Source organism: Cicer arietinum, chromosome 4, assembly GCF_000331145.2.
Source record: "Cicer arietinum cultivar CDC Frontier isolate Library 1 chromosome 4, Cicar.CDCFrontier_v2.0, whole genome shotgun sequence".
Classification (NCBI taxonomy): domain Eukaryota; kingdom Viridiplantae; phylum Streptophyta; class Magnoliopsida; order Fabales; family Fabaceae; genus Cicer; species Cicer arietinum.
Window position 1 is genome coordinate 26155761 of NC_021163.2, and position 20898 is coordinate 26176658.

Here is a 20898-nt window from a genome sequence, read left to right on the forward strand (position 1 = left end):
CGCATTCAAGCTCCTTAGATACGGTGACATCTCTATCCTCTATCACAAGTGAATGTAAGTCATTTTTTATTGTGTTTCCAGTTATTTGTTTTATTTCTTCTTACAATTGCATTTCTTTTCTTTCGTTAAGTGAGTGTGAGTCATCACCTTCTTACAAATGAATGTAAGTCATTTTATTTTGCTTCTCTTACTCTATTTATGCATGTATTTGAGTTTCATCTACAGTATTGTCATCATAATCTAATATCTATCGTCGTCACAATTTGGTGAGTGGTAATTGGTAACATTTTTTTTTGTCACTTTTTCAATTATTTGGATTTGATATATATGTATAATTACATGAAAAATTGTAAAGAATCTTGGATATTAATGAGATAAGTAGGAACTTGAGAATAATTTGGGAATATTCAAACCTAACATTGGAGATTTGCTTAAGAAAGTGAAAGAAACTACAACATAATAGTAAGGTGATGAATGATACACAAATACATAGTGTTCTAGTGGTTTACTTCATTACCCGAGAAATAGAGATAGATTAGTAAAACTAATTAATGAATAATATTTAATTTTTCTAGTATTTCAACTCATATCTATGGGTCTTTTTTTTCAATGCCCTCTTTTTGAAAAAAAAAACACAAAAATACCCCCATTTGAAAAAAATATACCAAAATGCCCTTTTTTTAAAAAATCAAGTAGGAAGTCGCCATTTGGAACTCGGGCTTACTTAAGGAAGTCGCCATTCCAAATGGCGATTTGTAAATAAAGAAAAAAAAAATGGGACATTTTAGTATATATTTTTCAAATGGGGATATTTTAGTGTTTTTTTTTCAAAAAGAGGCTATTGAGAAAAAAAAACCCATATCTATATGTTCTATACATTGCAGTAGTTTTATGAGTCAAGTGTCCTTTTTTGGTGTTAGGGATAATTTGATATAGGCATTTTATCTTAGGATATTTAATTTGGTGTTTACTAATTGTGCAAGTCCATGCATTTATCACTACATGTTTATTTTCCTTTTTTTTTTCTTGATAAGATTTTTATTGATAGTTTGTCTTATATATAATATCTTTTAGTCTTTGTTTAATCTTAATTTGTCATTTATTTTCATAGATATTTCATGGATACCAATGTTTTTTCATTTCTCTATTGAAGCCTTCTTAATTGCCAAAGCTCTTGAGCCCTATAAAATTAAAATAAATAGAAGATTTATCAAAGTGTTACCAAACTTTGCAATACTTTATGCATCATGATAGAAGTCTCTACAAAACATAAATTCAAATTTTGATTTCTATATTCAGATTTAAAATATTCATATTTAATCCATTAATTTTTTTAAAAGATCCATACTTTTTTCGGGAATATATTTATAATAAAGATAAATAAGTTTATTGTCCTTATAAAATTTCAAATTTTTATTTTTAGTACTTGTACATATTCACATTTTTTAATTCTTACAAAATTACAATAAATATAGTTTTAGCCCCTACTAGAATGTCATATATTTTTGAATATATTTTTTATAAAATATTTGCAACATTATAAAAAATTTATCCACAAAAAGTGATCTAAAAATTTATTTTATAAATTCATATTTTTGTCACTTTTATCTTAAGTTTGTGGCGCTTAAGAAATCCACATTTAATTCATCCCAAACATCCTTGCAAAATATAATTAAAAAATTTAAAAGTTGAAGGACAATTAATCATTTATTTTCAAACAAAGGTTAAAATTGTTTGTACTATAATTTTGTAGGGACTAAAATATATATCTTTTTACGACGACTAAAAATGAAAAATGAAAATTTAAAATTTATAAAGCCTAAAAGGTTATTTAATTTTTTATAATATTTCAAATATGTCTGTAAAATATCATTCAAAAATTAAAATGGTACATACGTGTTACCTTAACTGCACTGACTAAAATTATTGATATAAAATATTGTGGGTGGCTAAAAATAAAATTCTAAATTACTAAAAACATATTAAGTAGTAAAAATTAAAAAAATAAATGTTCCAATCTTCACATATAATATTCTCTTATTTATTTTTTTGCATACTTTTTTGTCTTATAATTTTTTTTTCTTATAAATGCAAAATTTTTTTTAATCTTGCTTTTTTATTATTGTGTAATAATTATGATTTTATATATTAACTATAATAAATATCAATTTTCAAATTTATTTTCTGTACATATGACATGGGCAAGGAAAATCCAACAACTACATTGAAAACGATGAGAATTCAATTTTTAACCGCGATAAGAATTTAGGACGGTATTTTTACGGGGGCAAAGGCAACGAAACTCACTCACGACTTGCACCATTGTCAATTGTCATACATTAAATGGGTTTAACCAATATCTTTTTATTTTGTTACAAATGTATTCTTTTTTACTTAACATTCATTTATTAAAATTAAAAGAACACATGATTGAAAAAAACACATATACTTAAATAAAAATAAATTTGTAGATAAATTCACAGAGTAAATAGCAAAAAATAAAATAAAATCTTAAATCACCTCTATTCTTTAAAAAAAAAAGTTACATATAGAGATATAGATGAGATAGGCTAAATCTTAATACACCTTAAAAAAAAGAATATTTTATTGTTAACAAGTAATCTATTGACCAAAAATATTTTAGTATTAACTATTTAGAATCTATTTTAAAGATACAAGTTATTGTAATAAGAAATTCAAACATATATCATCACATAAGAATAAATAATAATTTCCTGTCAAAAGACAACAAAATAATAATAATTTATTAAAATTAGATTTTACTTTTCAAAATTTGTACTTCTGATTTTTTCTTTATTTTAAATTTTTATGTAATAGCTTTTCAAAAAGTCAAATGATAATAAGTATTTTAAAGATATTTGTTAGTGATCTAAATATAAAAATAAAGTATTAAATTTTTATTGAAATTTGGGTATTTAATTTTTTAAAAAAATAAAATTTTTACTTATAATTTTTTAACAAGTGCCATTTCTTATAGTAATTTGTTAGCGGTACCTTTCAAAATTACTTCCTCACATGCAAAGGTTTTTTTTCTTCAATAACCCAATTTTGAATTTTTTAATCAAAATACTCATTAAAAAAGTTGAAATTTATAAAGACGATTTCTATAAGAGAGTTTTTTTTTTTTTTTTTTTTTTTTTTATTTTTATATAATTCATTCATAAAAAAGAACAACATAAATTTTAAATTACGTAGATTGACTAAAGTTACTTGTTACATTTAAACAGTGTTTTTGAGTATGACCAGTTAACGAACATAGTTCGCATTTTGTTGACACCTTTTCTCTGATGTTCATTTTAGTTTTAATATGAGTACTATTTGGACGACGATCTTTTTTGGATAGGTACTAAGAGAAAAAATGTAGCCAATGTTAGTTAACTAGTTATACTCAAAAACGTTGTCCAAATATTACATGCAACTCTAGTCAATCTAAGTAATTTAAAATTTGTGTTATTTTTTATGAATTATATATATATATATATATATTAATTTTAAAAAATTGAAGAAAAAAAAAATCCTTCAAATAAGTCGTCTTTGCAAACTCAGACTTAAAGTCGTCATTTGCAAAAGTGATTTATTAACTAAAGAAAAAAAATATTTTGATATATAATTTTCAAGAGAGAATAATTTAATAATTTTTTTGAAATAAGGGATATTGAAAAAATAAACCTACATACAAATTGAAATAATATTCCGTTGGATAAAAACATAGTATTAATAAACAGGGGGATAAATTGTCCGAAAACCAGGAAAAAGTCGTCAAATAGTAATAAATAATAAGAGTGTTTCTTACTTCATTTTCAGATACATTATGTGTAAATTTTTTAATTTAAATATATAAAATACATCTTTAAATTAATCAATTCAAACAAAATTTAGTATTTTTTAAAAAGATTCGAGAACCAGGAAAACAGCTTTCAAATAATAATGTCCCAATAACGCATATCGTCAGTGAGTTGTTGTATTATAGGACAGTCATAAGTGTTGGATAATTATCGTGGGCTTCAAAGTTTCCTAGTTAACTTGGCATCAGGTAGGGCCAATTTTACACACTATATACCTTTTTGAAATATTCTTTCCCCCCAAATCTTCTCATAAAACAAGCCTCTAAATTTTATCTAAAATAATTAATTTTGATGTATATTTTAAACTTTTAAATTTATCAACTCGAACTTGTGTTTAAAAATATCAGAGGTGAGAGAAAAAACTGATCATATCTTTTTAATTGACATAATACATTAAAATAAAACAAATTTTTAAAGTTGTTAAAATAAATAAATAAAAGATAATTTTTTGAATAAACTCAAAACATTCAAGTAATAATATAAAATAATAAAATATTTACAAATACGATAAAATTAAAGTGATCGACATATTTATATATCTGAAATTGTATTGTTAACGTTAAATAATTGACTGAATATGTAATGAATTGAAGTTAATCAGTTAACGTTAACTAAACGAATACGGCAACCAAACAAAAAATTGAAAACACTATATTAAATAAAAAAATAAAAACAACGTCGCACTGAAACATAAAATCAAAAAATACAAAAGAAAGATAGAATTATGTGGAAATAATTTATTTAAATAAAAGAAAACATATGATATTGTTGGAGGATTCATAGCCAAATAAAGGTACCCACTATATTTTAAAAATCTACGTATCTATTCAACAATATAAAATTTGTGTCTTTTTAGATGTGTATTTCAAAATAACTTAGAGATGGAAAAAATGACCCTTATTGATAGAGTTTTCAATAAAGCTCAAATTTTCAAAGTTGTTTTTTAAAAATCTCCTATTAAGCCCCTACCTAGTATTAAGCTCCATGTTAAAAGATTTTTTTTGAAAATTGATCTATTATTTTATTAGTTTTTTTGTTGGCTTAAGTGAGGGGACTCATAGCCCCTACCTAGTATTAAGCCCCATATAAATTGATTTTTAAATCATTTTTTTCACAAAAATATTTATGAGCAAAATCAAAAAATTATTTTTTAAAAAAATTCAATTTTTTTTCTCAAGTCAAAAAAATTTAAAGAAAAAAAAAATTGTAAACATGTTTTTATTCAAAAAAATCGGAATTTTTTTTTATCAGAAAATTTTAAGAAAATATTTTATTTCTCGACGAAGAAAACTAAAAAAAATATTGATTTTTTTTTTTAAAAAGTAGGCTCATAGGCCCCACTAAGCCTTCTTAATTTTAAGAATTTTCTTTTTTCGGGTCTTTTAAACTATGAATTATTTTGACCCCTCATACATGTGGACTGAGACCAATAATTAGTGGGTTTGTGAAATTGATAGCTATACTCATGGGTAATGTCAAGTAAAAGCATATATAATAGTGGTTATTGAACGATCACAACTCCAACTTTAAACTTATCTTTGTCTAAATTTATCTTTGAACCGGTGTTTAAAAAAAATTAGTGAATGATGGTTTCAAATTTTTATATGTATACTTCCTTTTTTTAGAAAAGTTTGCATGATTTTAATTAAAGTTTCAAGTTTATTAAGTAAAGGTTAAAGTCTTGAGTTAGAATTTCATTTTTTTCAAATATTCCAAGTTTCATGAATTAAAAATACAAGCTTTATTGATAAGAAAGAATATTTAATATATTTTGATAGGAATGAAACTATTTCAAAGAATTAGAACTTTGAAACTTGAAAAATATTTATTGATATTTTTTGTGTGTGGATATGTTGTTATGAGATAAATATTTTGATTGAACATTTAATCTTTATAAAATGTAGTAGATCAAACTTGTAGTTATTTGAAACAAAACAAAAATGAATTATGACAAATTTGGGAAAATTTATAGTTGTGTGAAAAAAATTGAGAAAAATAATTTAAGATGTTTCGAATGATTGTTAGTGAATTCTTTGAAAATTTGAAGGATGTTGATTTCTAAAAATATGTTTTTATATGTTGAAAGTGGATATTGTGAATAATAATAGTATTAGTTCTTACTCGGTGTAAACTCTTTTAATGAAATATACTCTAAGGTGGTTAGGAGTAAGAAAATGGTTGTAAGGTAGTTAAAGTCTTATGGACTAATTTGACTAAGTCAAACACTATTTGATTGAAGGTGTTGGCACGATCAATATTTTCGTTGTGTTTGATTGTGGTAGCAATAGTTGTTGAAAAAGCTATAATTGAGGTAACAACTTCTTTCAAAATTTTAGTTTGCACATAGGGACCTTATATATGTGATTGATGTGTGAATATGTGATGATTAATATTGATGTGACTATATATTCTTGAATGATAATACGTGTTACTGCATGTTGTGAATGTTATTAATGAAAATGTGTTTTGAGTATGCTTTGTGAAAGGTATGAAAAATTATTAGTGTTTTAATGAGTATTGAACATGGAGTATTTTAATAGCTGCATTTACATAATAATTGTTGTAAAAAGAGTCAAAGTATGCTAATGCATTTCATCGTTAATGGTGACCGTTATGGATCACGATGTTAATGGTGACCGCGATGTGCCACAAGATGGTTTTATGAGTTGATTGGTCCATCTTATCCTTACAAGGATTTTTAGTCGTGTAGCTATGTGATCGACTACACTTTGGTAAATCGTGTTGATCTGTGATATGTGACACCTTGGTAGTTAGTATTGGTCTGTGAGAGACAGTACATTTATGATTTACGCCCCTCGAGGAGAGTTTGGAAATTCCGGAATCATGTGCACATACATATAAGCATTGCATTAGGGTGTTTGACACGTGAGTCATGTTTGTTATGATATGATATATGTATATACATGTTATGTTATTGTCTGTTATCATGTCATAATTGCTAAATGTTTATTGTTTGTCTTCATGACATAATTGTTAAATGGTAATTGTTAATTTCGGTTAGTGACCCTTTACATTATTGTGGAAATTGGGCTTTGCCCATATAGATGATACTAAAATCCGTTCTAGCGATTGTTACCTTGACGACGGAAACATCATTATACTTCCCTGACTGACACTTGCTGACTGCTTTGGCATACAACCCCATCTCAAGCAGTACTACATATATGGGCCGAGTCAGAGCTCCAATTTTTGAGGAATGATCCTCTACTAAATATCTATGAGGCAGTAAGCTGTTTTGAGATTCCTGCACCGCTGAAGCCACCTATCTCGTGGATGGACCTAACCTCTGAGGAGACTGATTCCTCTATGACTGATTCCTCCATTTTTTTTTGGTATAGGACCTTAATATTTTTCTTTTGATGATTGTACTTATTGTGTTTTGGGATGACTATATCTATGACATACCTTGACAATTGACTTTTTGGTGGGTCTATGTTCCATTTTTTTGACGTGACCATAGGGGATATCATTCTTGGAGCAGTACTTCTGTGCGGGTGTCTGTCGAGAATACCCTAGAGGTATGAGCGATATCTGATGCGTCTCATAGCCTTGATGTATTTTCTATTTGTATACTTTAGATTATTGTCCCAAAAACTATCTTAGCTTGTTTGTATATATGATGTAATTATTTATGACTCTTGTCGTTTTGTGTTACGACATATTATTTTATTAAGTTGTTTAAAAAAAATAATGCACTCACACTGTTAAAAATCGGGGTGTTACAAATTGCAAGTAGTAAAGAAAGAAAAAAGATTACAATAAAGGTGTCTTATTTAAAGACTTGATTAAGAATTTCAATGATTTTCTGCATTTGCACTTCAAAAGAAAAAGAAGAAGGATGACGATGAAACAAGAAATAACACATGGTGAAGAGACTAGAGAGGGCAAAAACACACACGTGACACTAATCACGCAATTGTCTTTTTGCCAAATCATCATTTTTGAACGACAAGTTAGATCTCATCAAAGACTAAAAGTGAAATAATCTAAAATTTAACATATTAAAACCATGTTAGACCCATATTACTAGACCCACACTCGTAACCGTTTAGTTTTATAGGTAATTATTCGTACTCACTCATATTGTAGAAAAACAAGAGTGATTAAAATACCCGTTCTCCATCCATTTGTTACTTAGTGTTAATGAGAGACTAATTACATCGAGAAATGTCATTTGGAAGGAATATTCAACAATCGTCCATGAATGGAAGTTTTACTGGCTCTATAAATATAAAAATGTGTTGTTAGCTTATGGTTATGCCAATACAAAGTTCTTCCATCAAATTATTTAAACAAAAGAAGAAGAGATCATATCATGGCTCTTAAGGATAACAATGATGATTGGTTACATAACAAAGACCTCTTACCACATCATATTATAGATTTCTTTAAATCTCTTTATCTCTTAGGAGGTAATATGTCTTTTGTCTATTATACTCACTCCAATTTTTCAATTGTAATTTACACTGACCTAGCTAATATACAAGACTTTTGGACCGACCTCATGGATCCAAATAAATTATGTATGTTTTTCAGCATCGAGTTTGACAATTTGTTAGACTTAAACATTTCCAGTAATACCATTGGCATCAATATAACAATATGGCAACAAAAAAAAATTTATGTATAGATGTCCATAAAATTTGGAAAGATAAACACAATTGTACTTTGCAACAAGCTTTCCTATTCTTAAAACATTCTTTTTAGAATTAATATTCAAGCTAAGTCCATTTTATACTTGAGAAATTCTACCTTTCTGAGTAAGTCCCGCCATCGTCATCACTTGATTGATATTACTTCAACTACTCCTCCAAATGGTAGCTTCAGAGTAAACGTTGCAATTCTTTCATATTCAGTGCTGACACTACTACTCATGGAGAAATTATCAGTGATAGTTATGGAAACTTGATGCAAAGTTTATGTAATCCTGTTTGGGTCGAGCTTTGGGATATTTAAATCGACATCGAATTTGCCTAATCCTTACATCTCCAACATTTTGAGTTTGAAATGGACTCCAAAATCATGGTATGGTTAAAATCGGCTAAACTAAGAATGTTTACGTCATTCATCTTCTTCAAGAAATTGTTTATCTACTCCAACTAACTATCTGATCGAACAACTACCATCACTCATGTTTACCGTGAAGCCAATCAATGTGCTGACTTTTTGTCCAACAAGGGTCATTCTTTCACCTTTAAAAGAGTTACTTCAATTGTTGTTTGTCCTTTACTTTCTTTAATATTATTATTACAAGATGTTAGAAATATTACTTTATCTCACTTAGTCCAGTAATTATGTCCCGAGTTCAAATCGAGACAAAGCATCCAATATAATAATATCAATAATGATCGATTGGACTAAGACTTAAGAACTCTTTTAAATAAAAATAAAATAAAATAAAATAACAATAATAACAAAAAAAAATAATAATAAATAAAACAACAAAATTTGCGATAATTTTGGTGAATCCTATGTGATAAAATTTGTGATCTTCAAGTTGTGTTAACATTTCCCAACCAACCCCCTACTACGGGTCTTGTTTGCTTCACCAGTTTTATCTTTTAATCTAAACTCTTACCCCACACAACCCCAACCCGATTTCATTTCAACCTCATAGTCATAGTTCCTCTCCTTCCCATCATCCAAACAAACCACAGCAGCAACATTGCCAAAATGGCAGCATGCTCAGCTACCTCTGCTTCTTCCCTCTTAGCTTTAAACCCTAAATCACTTTTCTCTTCAAAACCCACTTCCACCTCTCTCTCTACCCTCAACTCTCTTCCTACTAAACCCTTCTCACTCCCTTCACTTTCATTCACTCGCCCCTCTCTTCATCACCACTCTTCTCGCCGCAATTCCTTCCTCGTCAAAGCCTCCGTAACCATTTTCCCCCAATTTTCGTTTATTCAATTTTTATTTCCGAATTTTATGCATTGTTATTAACGTTCCTGTTATTTTCTCTCGTTTTTTTTTTCCTTCTGTATATGAACCTTTGTATGTTAACTCAAGATTCATTGATAATTGAGTTCGTAGATATGCTAGTTGGTTGTGCAATTTATAATAATTTGAGCAACGCTGCTTTTTGGCATTTGAATATTTTTAATCCTATACTTAATGAAGTTGTTTATCCACAGAAGTTCATATGCGCTTTTGGGATTTTTTTTTTAACTACTAAAGTTAGTCCAAGCATAGTCTTTAAACTTATGGTTTGACCTTTACAGAGTGAGCTTCCATTGGTTGGAAATGTAGCACCCGATTTTGAAGCAGAAGCTGTTTTTGATCAGGAGTTTATCAAGGTACACTGCCACTGAGCGAAGCAAATATGACTACTGATTCTTAATGGCTTGAGATGTTTTTGTTTTATTTTATTATGTGGTTATTTTTTTATTATATAATTCCTTTTGGAAATTTTCAATGTTTTTGGCTAAAGCGTTGACATTTCAGGTCAAACTCTCTGAGTACATTGGGAAGAAGTATGTTATCCTCTTTTTCTATCCATTGGACTTCACCTTTGTGTGTCCAACAGGTTCGTCAGTTAGGTTTATCTAGTTTTTCTTTTGTATTTCTTCCCTTAACTTTTTTAACGATAACCTCTACTACTTGACTGCAGAAATCACTGCTTTCAGTGACCGGCATGCAGAGTTTGAGGCAATAAATACCGAAATTTTGGGTGTTTCAGTTGACAGTGTGGTACGTTGGTTTACACTGTTACTTTCATTGTTACTGTTGAGTTTATGGTGTGTGTGTGTGCGCGTGCATGCTTAATCTCATGTTTTGCTTCACTATGACATAGTTCTGCTTGCTCTCTAATAGCTAGCAAAGAAAATGAAGCAATTGTGAAGGGTTAGGCCCTTTTATGGACTTCATACTGTTTAATGATTTATTTTGTAGGGATAAACTAGTTCTTACCATAAGGTTAAAAGTTCATACATATTATATTTTCATGTCTCTGAATACTTGCTAAATAGTGAATTGATTCTTGAATAAGAGTATGGTCAGAGGGAATTACTTCGAAAATAAAGGAAAAGTGAAAAAATATGAATAAAGTCATAGACAATTTCATTTAAACATGTATATTTGAAATACCTTGAAAAACAAGGCTCTTTGTGTTAGAATCTAATAGGTTCTTTATGTTCTTATGTCTGCAACATTACCTATGTAACGGAAATTCCAGCATTTGTTACTTTTTGATTAGTGATGCTATTGTTTCTATTATGTAGTTCTCGCACCTTGCTTGGGTTCAAACAGATAGAAAGTCAGGTGGCCTTGGTGATTTGAACTATCCTCTGATTTCTGATGTCACCAAATCCATATCGAAATCTTATGGCGTTCTCATTCCTGATCAGGTATCTTCTGACATATGAAAATAGTGTTACTTATGTATGGCTGGATTATAATTAAGCATCAATCATCTAGTTTGTCTGTTATATAATCTCGCCATAAATGAACTTAGTAAGGGTATGCCGTGTCTTATGAAAAATGCTCTCCCCTTTGTTGAATTTCTGAGTTATCAGACCTGTTATCCAATCGAATTAAACTTTTATTTGGCTTTTTAAGGAATTGAACTAAGACTGTTCTTTTCCTTTCTCAATTCTTGTCCTTTATGCTCGTGTTTCAATGTTCTTTATAATGAAATTTATGATGCCTGGTAGCATTAAGCAGTCAAAAGTTGGCATGTAAACTACTGCCTTTTCGTTCCACAATTTTGGACTTGCACCAATAATGTACCCAAAAATATATGATGATGCAGGGAATTGCATTGAGAGGATTGTTCATTATTGACAAGGAAGGTGTTATTCAGCATTCTACCATCAACAACTTGGCAATTGGTAGAAGTGTTGATGAGACAAAGAGAACACTCCAGGTGATTTATACAACTAATTATAGGACCACATCAAGATTGATTGAACAATATTCTATTTAGAATATCACATTTTTATTTGTACACTGCTATTTTTCATGCATAATTTCATTGTTCCTTTGCTTTGCATTGGTCTTGCAGGCCTTGCAGTATGTGCAGGAGAACCCAGATGAAGTTTGCCCAGCTGGATGGAAGCCTGGGGAGAAGTCCATGAAACCAGACCCCAAGCTTAGCAAAGATTACTTTGCAGCGGTGTAGCGTGAATAACAGTTAAGAGTATCTATGCGCTTCTGTGTCAATTAGTGATGAGTTATAAAAGAGTATTGTTTTATTGTAATGTTAGTCCTAAAATTTCAAACAACGTGGTAACAATAATTGCATGCTGGTGTACTGGATTTTGGATTGTACTTTGTATTAATAATTTGCAATTTCTTTTGATTATGGTGTCTGTATGATCATACCTTTTGCCAAGATTGGAGTTCCTGATCGTTATCAATCCCGTACAAAATAAGGTAAAAAAATTTGTTGAACAGAATCAAGGCATTTCATTGTTAATAATGAGTAATATAGTTACAAATATAATGGAAGTCAGTGCGAGGCGTATAAGTATTACTCTAGCAAGAACTCGATCACTTTAGTAAGAACCTGATCACTTTCATTAACTTTTTGTCTAGTATAAACAACCTCATAGTTGCCACATGTCTGATAGTTGTAAGTATAAATAAAGGTTCTACATTCTTTCAGGAATGAACAATATTTAGATCTATTTGATTAAGGAACATCGTCTATAATTTATTTACCATCTATCTCAAAAATTACATTTTGTAAACCAGTAATGATGATCCATAAGAGAGCCAGTAACAACCTCCAAGGCCCAAGCCTGTCCTTTTGTAATTTGTTGCTGTCATGTACGATTTGCACCAGTATATCATTCCTCACCATGTAGGTCAATACCAACACCACTTCTTGAAGCCCAGTTTGAGACCAGTCCAAAACAGGTTGGGTAAGAGTTTTGTACCAGGCACCCCCCCAATTTTACCTGCCACCCCCCAGTCATGATTAAAAGACTATTTTACCCTCCATCTCATATATAAAAACCAAAAAAAAAAGTTTACCCACATTTTTCACCAAATCATTCGAAAATTTCAAATATCCGATCCAGATTCAACCCAACCTTCGAAGATCTGAAAGATTCGAAACGCAAAAGTAAGTTCATTTTCGAAACTTTGCAATTTTTTGAAACTTTCATAATGCATCCATCGAAGATTTGGAAGATTCGAGACAAGAAAGTTTCGAAAGTTTCCTTGAATTTGAAATCTTCGAAATGCAATCCTCGAATATTTTGAAATCTTCGAAACAAGAAACTTTCGAAAGTTTCTCGAATTTGAAATCTTCGAAATGCAAGGCCAGAGAAACTTTCGAAATGCCTGGAAAATGTTCGAAGTTGAGGGAAAGTTTCGAAGGTTCTGGGAAAGTTTCGAAACATACTTTCGAAAGTTTGGATCTGGGAAAGTTTCAAAACATACTTTCGAAAGTTTGGATAAACCCAAATTTTCGAAACATACTTTTATATATTATTTATAATTTTTTGAAACTAAATGGGAAATATTATTTATATATTGTTTATATATTATCTTGGGAAACATTATTTATATATTGTTACATTGATTTTTTATTGTTTATAATTAAGTTTATTTAATTTGTTGTTTATTTAAATTTATTTATTCAATTATTAATTTAAGGTTATTTAATTAAGTTTATTTAATTTGTTGTTTATTTAAATTTATTTATTCAATTATTAATTTAAGGTTATTTAATTAAGTTTATTTAATTTGTTGTTTATTTAAATTTATTTATTCAATTATTAATTTAAGGTTATTTAATTAAGTTTATTTAATTTGTTGTTTATTTAAATTTATTTATTCAATTATTAATTTAAGGTTATTTAATTAAGTTTATTTAATTTGTTGTTTATTTAAATTTATTTATTCAATTATTAATTTAAGGTTATTTAATTAAGTTTATTTAATTTGTTGTTTATTTAAATTTATTTATTCAATTATTAATTTAAGGTTATTTAATTAAGTTTATTTAATTTGTTGTTTATTTAAATTTATTTATTCAATTATTAATTTAAGGTTATTTAATTAAGTTTATTTAATTTGTTGTTTATTTAAATTTATTTATTCAATTATTAATTTAAGGTTATTTAATTAAGTTTATTTAATTTGTTGTTTATTTAAATTTATTTATTCAATTATTAATTTAAGGTTATTTAATTAAGTTTATTTAATTTGTTGTTTATTTAAATTTATTTATTCAATTATTAATTTAAGGTTATTTAATTAAGTTTATTTAATTTGTTGTTTATTTAAATTTATTTATTCAATTATTTGTTTAAGTTGATTTAATTAATTGTTTATTTAAATATATTTATTGATTGATTTATTTAATTAATTGTTTATTTAAATTTATTTATTCAATTATTTGTTTAAGTTGATTCAATTATTTGTTTAAGGTTATTTAATTAATTAATTACTTTGTAATTACTCGCAGGATCGTTGACCGTTAAAGGTCATTACTCATGTATTGAAGTTGAAGAAGTTTTCCGAAGTTCCTGTGCCACATCCTGTAGAGCATTGGATTCGGGAATCTGGGCTGCTACCTCTGTCTTCGGGCTACCTCACTATGGTTGATGCTGGTCTGGTCTCGGCATTTGTTGAAAGATGGCACATGGAGACCAGCTCATTTCATTTGCCATTTGGAGAGATGACTATTACTTTAGACGACGTCGCGACTCTCCTTCACATATCACCCAATGGTAAATTTTTTGATGCACATGTGAATATGAACACTAATAATGCTGCTAGAGCTGCACATGAGTACTTAGGTGCAACTTGGGAGGAATCTCTAGCTGAGATTAATTTTAATAAATGTGCCCAATATAGATTGCAGTGGTTGCGTGACTTATATAGTCGTCTCATTCAAACTAACCAGTTTGAGTGTGCGGCTAGAACGTATCTATTGCATTTAGTTGGCAGCACAATTTTCGCCGATAAAACGCATACGCGTGTGGAGGCGAAATACATTAGTTTATTTGTTGATTTAGATCGTTGTCGACACTATTCGTGGGCTGCCGCGGCATTGGTTTTCCTTTATGACAACATGGGAGATGAGGCTGTCCACGACACTCGACAGTTGGGAGGTTACATGACCATTTTACAGGTATATCCATTTATTTAACTATTTTATTTATTAAGTTGTATTATTTTACTTATGTATTTAAATTAAGTTGTATTATGTTACTTATGTTGCAGTGTTGGATCTACGAACACTTCCCTAGGATCTGTAAGCGGGGCGATAGAGGTGCGGTTCCTGCACATCTTCCAAGAGCATGTAGGTGGATTGCAAAACATGCTGTTGAAGGTGGATTAGTGACCTATCAGCAGAGACTTGATGCTTTGTTGCTTGAGGATGTACTGTTTACACCATATGATGATGATCGAGGTAATCATCCGTTTGAAGATATTTCGATGTTCTCTGGTTATCTTCGATGTGGTGGAGTCTCAGTCCCATATTTGCCGGAGCGATGACTTCGACAATTTGGTCGTATTCAGTGCATCCCGCCTGATGTTCCTCCCATGTCCGCCAGTATAGATTGGGTGTGGCAGACTACTATGCAGTCATCTGTATTGGTGTTTCGGAGACTATATCATGTTGCGAGTTTTCCTGGAGAGGTCACTGAGGACTATTATCCATGGTACAAGTCTGTGTCACATCCTCTGATCATTCCTCGGTCTACTGCACATGCGGGTACATCCTCTGACCATCCATTTGACCATCCATCATCTGTGATGCTTTGTTGCTTGAGGATGTACTGTTTACACCATATGATGATGATCGAGCTAATCATTCGTTTGAAGATATTTCGATGTTCTCTGGTTATCTTCGATGTGGTGGAGTCTCAATCCCATATTTGTCGGAGCGATGTCTTCGACAATTTGGTCGTATTCAGTGCATCCCGCCTGATGTTCCTCCCATGTCCGCCAGTATAGATTGGGTGTGGCAGACTACTATGCAGTTATCTGTATCGGCGTTTCGGAGGCTATATCATGTTGTGAGTTTTCCTGGAGAGGTCACTGTGGACTATTATCCATGGTACATGTGTGTGTCACATCCTCTGATCATTCCTCGGTCTACTGCACATGCGGGTACTCCATTTGACCATCTATCATCTGCTGCACATGTGGGTACATCATCTGCTGCACGTGCTGGTCCGTCATCTTCTGACCGAGATCGTAGAACAGCTGAGCTTGTACGTAGAGGCATTAACTTGGTAGAGCCGTTTAGTGAAATTCATGAGATTTTAAGTGAGTTATGTCTTATGTACGATGTTTAGTAATTTGATATATTTTGTGTTATGTGTTATGTACTGTAATTTGAGATATTTTGGGATTATGTGATATGTTTAGTGATTGTGTTATGTGTTATGTTAATCAGCATTTATTTTAAGTTAATTCATAATAAAAGATACTGAAAATGATAAAACAAGATATTATAATAATCCATAAACAGTGATACACAACATATTCTAATCTTCATTTAATGAAATACAAGATGATCTGATAAATGATGGATCAATGCGTTCCCAATGCTTCATACGTGCTGCATAAGCTACTTCCCAACTCTTTGCTGTGTCACTACAAAAGTCTTTCCATTTTTGTGACGTAGGTGGCAAAGGACAATCAGACTTCAATTTGATCTGAATAAAAAAAAGGTTACAAATTAATTTATCTGAATAATAAATTTTTTAACATTAATTTAACAACATTAAGCATTAATTTTACCTGTACCCAATGATTCTCGTTAACAAATTCAATTGATATTAAAGAGTGAACAAAGGTCTTTTTCGATGGTGATTTGTTTAGCGGGAAAAATGTCATATTCAGATTACGAGACAACGACACCAATATGACATTATATAGTGTTGTTATCACGTAACCCAAGTCTGGTAAAGACATCCACTTATCTTTTCCTTGAGCACCCAATTTTGATATTTTCAATGAGTTCCGCACTGATTCAACATTGTCATAAAAAACATTAGAATAAACATCTTTATGTAGACCAATCTCTTTATCCAATTGTGATCGAACTAAATCCCAAGATTCTTCGGTCCAACCTAGCAATGCTGCAATTGCACGAAACCCACAATTTTCATCAGCCACAACATCTATTATGTCCTCAATATACAGACGTATATAAGTAGGAAATTGTGTCTTAAAAGAATGCTGAGATGATTGAGATTATTGCCTTGCAGAACGTTGAGATGATTGAGATGGTTGCCTTGCCTTTGCAGATTCTTGAGAGACATCAACATACTCCCAATATGAAGGATCACGAGGAGTATCAAATTCTTTTTTCTTTTTACCAGCTCCTTTGGTTCTCACTTTCTCTGGTGGTGCAAGTATTGATGTGGTATGTGGAAATACAACTTCACGCACCTTTGCCTTGAATATCCTTTGACTTATAATATCGTGTGTCTTCATGTACGCTTTCATTGCTTCCAACTCTTCAGAAAAGTCATAATCTGATAAAGATTCTTCATCCTCTAATTCATGTGCAATGCTTAACTGTTTCTAAAAATCATGAATGCTATCTAAAGGGATAACATTACCATATATCTGCAACTTAGCCAACTCACAGGCACATGGTAATCCATGAGTTGTTCTAATTGAACAACCACATTCTGTTTTGTTAGTGCATACAATCTTCACCCTTTCCAACTGTTTATCAATTAATTTCATACATTTTCTTGATACACAGTGATGTAGATTTTGAAAAAATTGTGAATTATACCCGTGCTCAACATCCTTGATGGTTTTCTGAAAAGAAGATTGAATGATACATATTTGGTTCTTCAACATCATATTCACTGCATCCCAACTTTTACACAAATCACCAAAACTAGTTTGAAGCATGTTTTTCAATCTCCAATGAGCAGACTCAACTCTACAAATAAATTAAATAACACAAACAAATTAAAACAAATCACATAAACTAGTAAATCATTTTGCTAAAACAACACAATTCATATTTTAAAAATACCTGTTAGATGTTGTGTTCCCCAAATGCATCACTCTCTTGGTCCAAACGTTGACAAACCTTTCTTTGTAAGGTGTTAACCATGAATCTTTCACATAATCAACAAAAAGAATAATATCGGCACACAATAGCTCAAATTGTTGCAAATGATGATCATACTCTTCCACACTAGTCGAATAGACAATCTTTTTCCATAAATCCATTACTTCTTCTTGTCTATCCTTTTTGACATATTGTTTGCATCTTGCCCCAACATTTTTTTCAATATGAAAACGACATAGCAAATGTATTGAAGTAGGAAACACAACACTAATCGCATTCATCATGGCAAGATCTCTATCAGTCACAATAACTTTAGAAATCAAAGACTCAGATTTGAACAACATTCGTACCTTCTCAAATGCCCAGATGAAGTTATCTTGTCGCTCTTTTTCCAAATAAGCAAACCCAACTGAAAATGTCAAACTAGTAGAAGTGACACCGACTATTTCAAGTAATGGCAACCGATATCTGTTTGTTTTGTATGTGCTATCACATATCAAAACAAAATGAAATGTGTTTAACAACTTTATACAGTCAGGATGCGTCCAAAAAATATCTCTCAAAATATCAGAATTTTCCCGTCTTCTTGTCCAATGCACATAATTTTCTTGTTGTATTAACTTCAACAGATGCTGCATTTCTGTGTACGGACCTCTCAATGATGATCGATAAGTACTCCTTGCTTTATATATTTGACTGGGAATAGTGACATTGGTTTCATTTCTCACTTTCAAAGCATTTAGAATGAATCTGGGTGCAAGCTTATACTTTGTCATATCATTGACAAATTTCCTCTCTTCTTCGTTTAAACGCCCCAAATAGGAATGACCGGTTACAGTATCAAGTAATTCATGATTGTGTGTCCCACAACGAACACTAATTTTCCATCCTTCACCGACACTTAATGGTACACATCTGAGAGTAAATGGACAGTTTTCCTTATGAGAGCAAGTTACTGATTTTTTTGATTCTGATTTATATCTTCCACCTCTTTCGCATCCCAAAATCAATTTGTCTTTTCTTCCCCTAATTCCGTTTGCTTTATCTGATCGAATGGTAACAATTAAAATTCCATTTTGTCTTCCAATCGCTTTTGCCCATTCAAATACAGCTTCTCGAGAAGAAAATACCTGCAAAATACGTTTCAAATAAAAATTAACTATATAACTATAAGAAATATTTAATTGGTGATGATTCATCAGTAGTTATAATAATACCTGATCAGTGGTGAATTTTTCTGTAGTATCTATAACATTTTTTGAAGCAGAAACATCAACTCTACTCATACCTAATTTCAAAATTAGTAACAAATTTAATTAAAAATAATATTCTAAATATTGAATTTAAAAAAAAATTAAAAATAATTTCTAACATAAATATTGAATTAAAAAAAAAAAAAAAATACATTTCGAAACTTTCACTTATTGAAAAAGTTCGAAACTTAAAATACATTTCGAAAGTCTTAAACTTTGGAATAAAACTTTCGAAAATTTTGTAAAAATCCAAACTTTCGAAGACCAAATTGCATTTCGAAGATTTGTAAGTTTCGAAACTCCATTTCAAAAGTTTCGTGAAATGCCAAATTTTCGAAGCATTACTCTATTTCGAAACTTTCAAATGAAAGCAAATATTCGAATACTGTCCATTTCGAAAATTTGGTGTTTATCCAAAGTTTCGAAAATTTGATTTTTTTTTGAAATAAACTGCATTTCGAAGGTTTTAAAATAGCAAAAGTTTCGAGTAACTTACTAAAATTCATTTCGAAACTTTTAAACTTTCGAATCCAACATTTTTTTTCTAAATTTTCGAAAGTGGTGGGGTGTGAAATCTGAATGGTAATTTTTGGAATAATGTTATACTGTTTTACAGAAGGGTATATTAGTCTTTAAAAAATACTGGGGGGGTGGCAGGTAAAATTGGGGGGGTGCCTGGTACAAAACCCGTTGGGTAATTCATTGTACCAGCTCTAGTTGACGTTAGTTCTGGCGAGAGTCTGAAACCCAAATTTTTCATAAAGTTTATTTTTAGTCTCCTATTTAAAAAGCAATGTGTTTTTTGTCTCTCGACTTTAGAGGTATATAATTTTTTTATCTTAAAATTTAGTTTTAATCTGCCTTTAATGTTCATGAGAAGGATAACAAAAGATTAATTGAAAAAGTATAATAAAATAAGATTTGGATTCTCCACTGATATAGTAGGACACCCTAACAGATTGGGATGAATCGACAGTCGAGATTTTTAATATTTAATTTTATTAATGTGTAATTTAAATTGACTGATTTTAAATTAACGTATGAGATTGTCTATTGTAACAAACTGCGCGAATCCGCTACTGCAGGCAATCTAAGTCCAAAAATATAACATATTTCAAAAGTTGGGGATGAAAACTCGTTCTTCAAATAATTAAGAGCGGATTTTGAGAATTCTTAGAGAACTAAAAACATATTGCATACTATTTTTTTTTTCAATTATTAATTATGTTATATATTATTAATTAAAAGAGAAATACTCACTATTAAATATACCGGTTGGTAAATGTCACTCTATGCTTTATGGTAAAAGTGCAAAATTTAGTTTGCTGCAACACAAAATTGTGTCCTATATAACAATTGCGATATACTTGTTTTGAGGAGATTTTAGATGGCAATTGTATTATTTCAACAACTACAATTAGATTTAGATTTTAGATGTCAATTGTATTAATTATAAATTGTATTAACATAATTTTTAGATGTCAATGGCTAATTACATTTAAATTTATGATTAATAAAGTTATGTTGGTGGTTAACGATACTCAACATCTAATATATTTATTGAATATAATTAATCACTTATTTGAGGTACTTTTTTTTATTAATTATTTAAAGTATGTTAACTTCTTAAAACATTGTCGTTACAGTTATTTAAATTTAATTGTACAAAAATCATTCTCTTTAGAGGTTGATATAGATATCACAAATTATTTGACGAAATTTGAAAAAATTTATTATGTATTTTGCAATAAGT

General features: G+C 29.9%; 2 protein-coding genes across 2 annotated transcripts; one reads left to right on the plus strand and one right to left on the minus strand.

The window, feature by feature from the left end:
• Positions 1 to 9442: 9442 nt before the first annotated feature.
• On the plus strand, positions 9443 to 12189 carry LOC101510264 (2-Cys peroxiredoxin BAS1, chloroplastic-like). The gene is made up of 7 exons (XM_004497618.4): positions 9443 to 9764; positions 10109 to 10183; positions 10332 to 10413; positions 10498 to 10577; positions 11108 to 11233; positions 11638 to 11751; positions 11890 to 12189. The coding sequence occupies exons 1-7, from the start codon at positions 9561 to 9563 to the stop codon at positions 12004 to 12006; spliced, it is 798 nt and encodes a 265-aa protein (XP_004497675.1). The 5' UTR covers positions 9443 to 9560; the 3' UTR covers positions 12007 to 12189.
• Positions 12190 to 17384: 5195 nt separating this feature from the next.
• LOC140920012 (protein FAR1-RELATED SEQUENCE 5-like) lies at positions 17385 to 19091 on the minus strand. The gene is made up of 2 exons (XM_073367317.1): positions 17854 to 19091; positions 17385 to 17757 (listed from the first exon to the last, which is right to left on the minus strand). Exons 1-2 carry the CDS (start codon positions 19089 to 19091, stop codon positions 17385 to 17387), a joined length of 1611 nt encoding a protein of 536 aa, XP_073223418.1.
• Positions 19092 to 20898: the final 1807 nt, after the last annotated feature.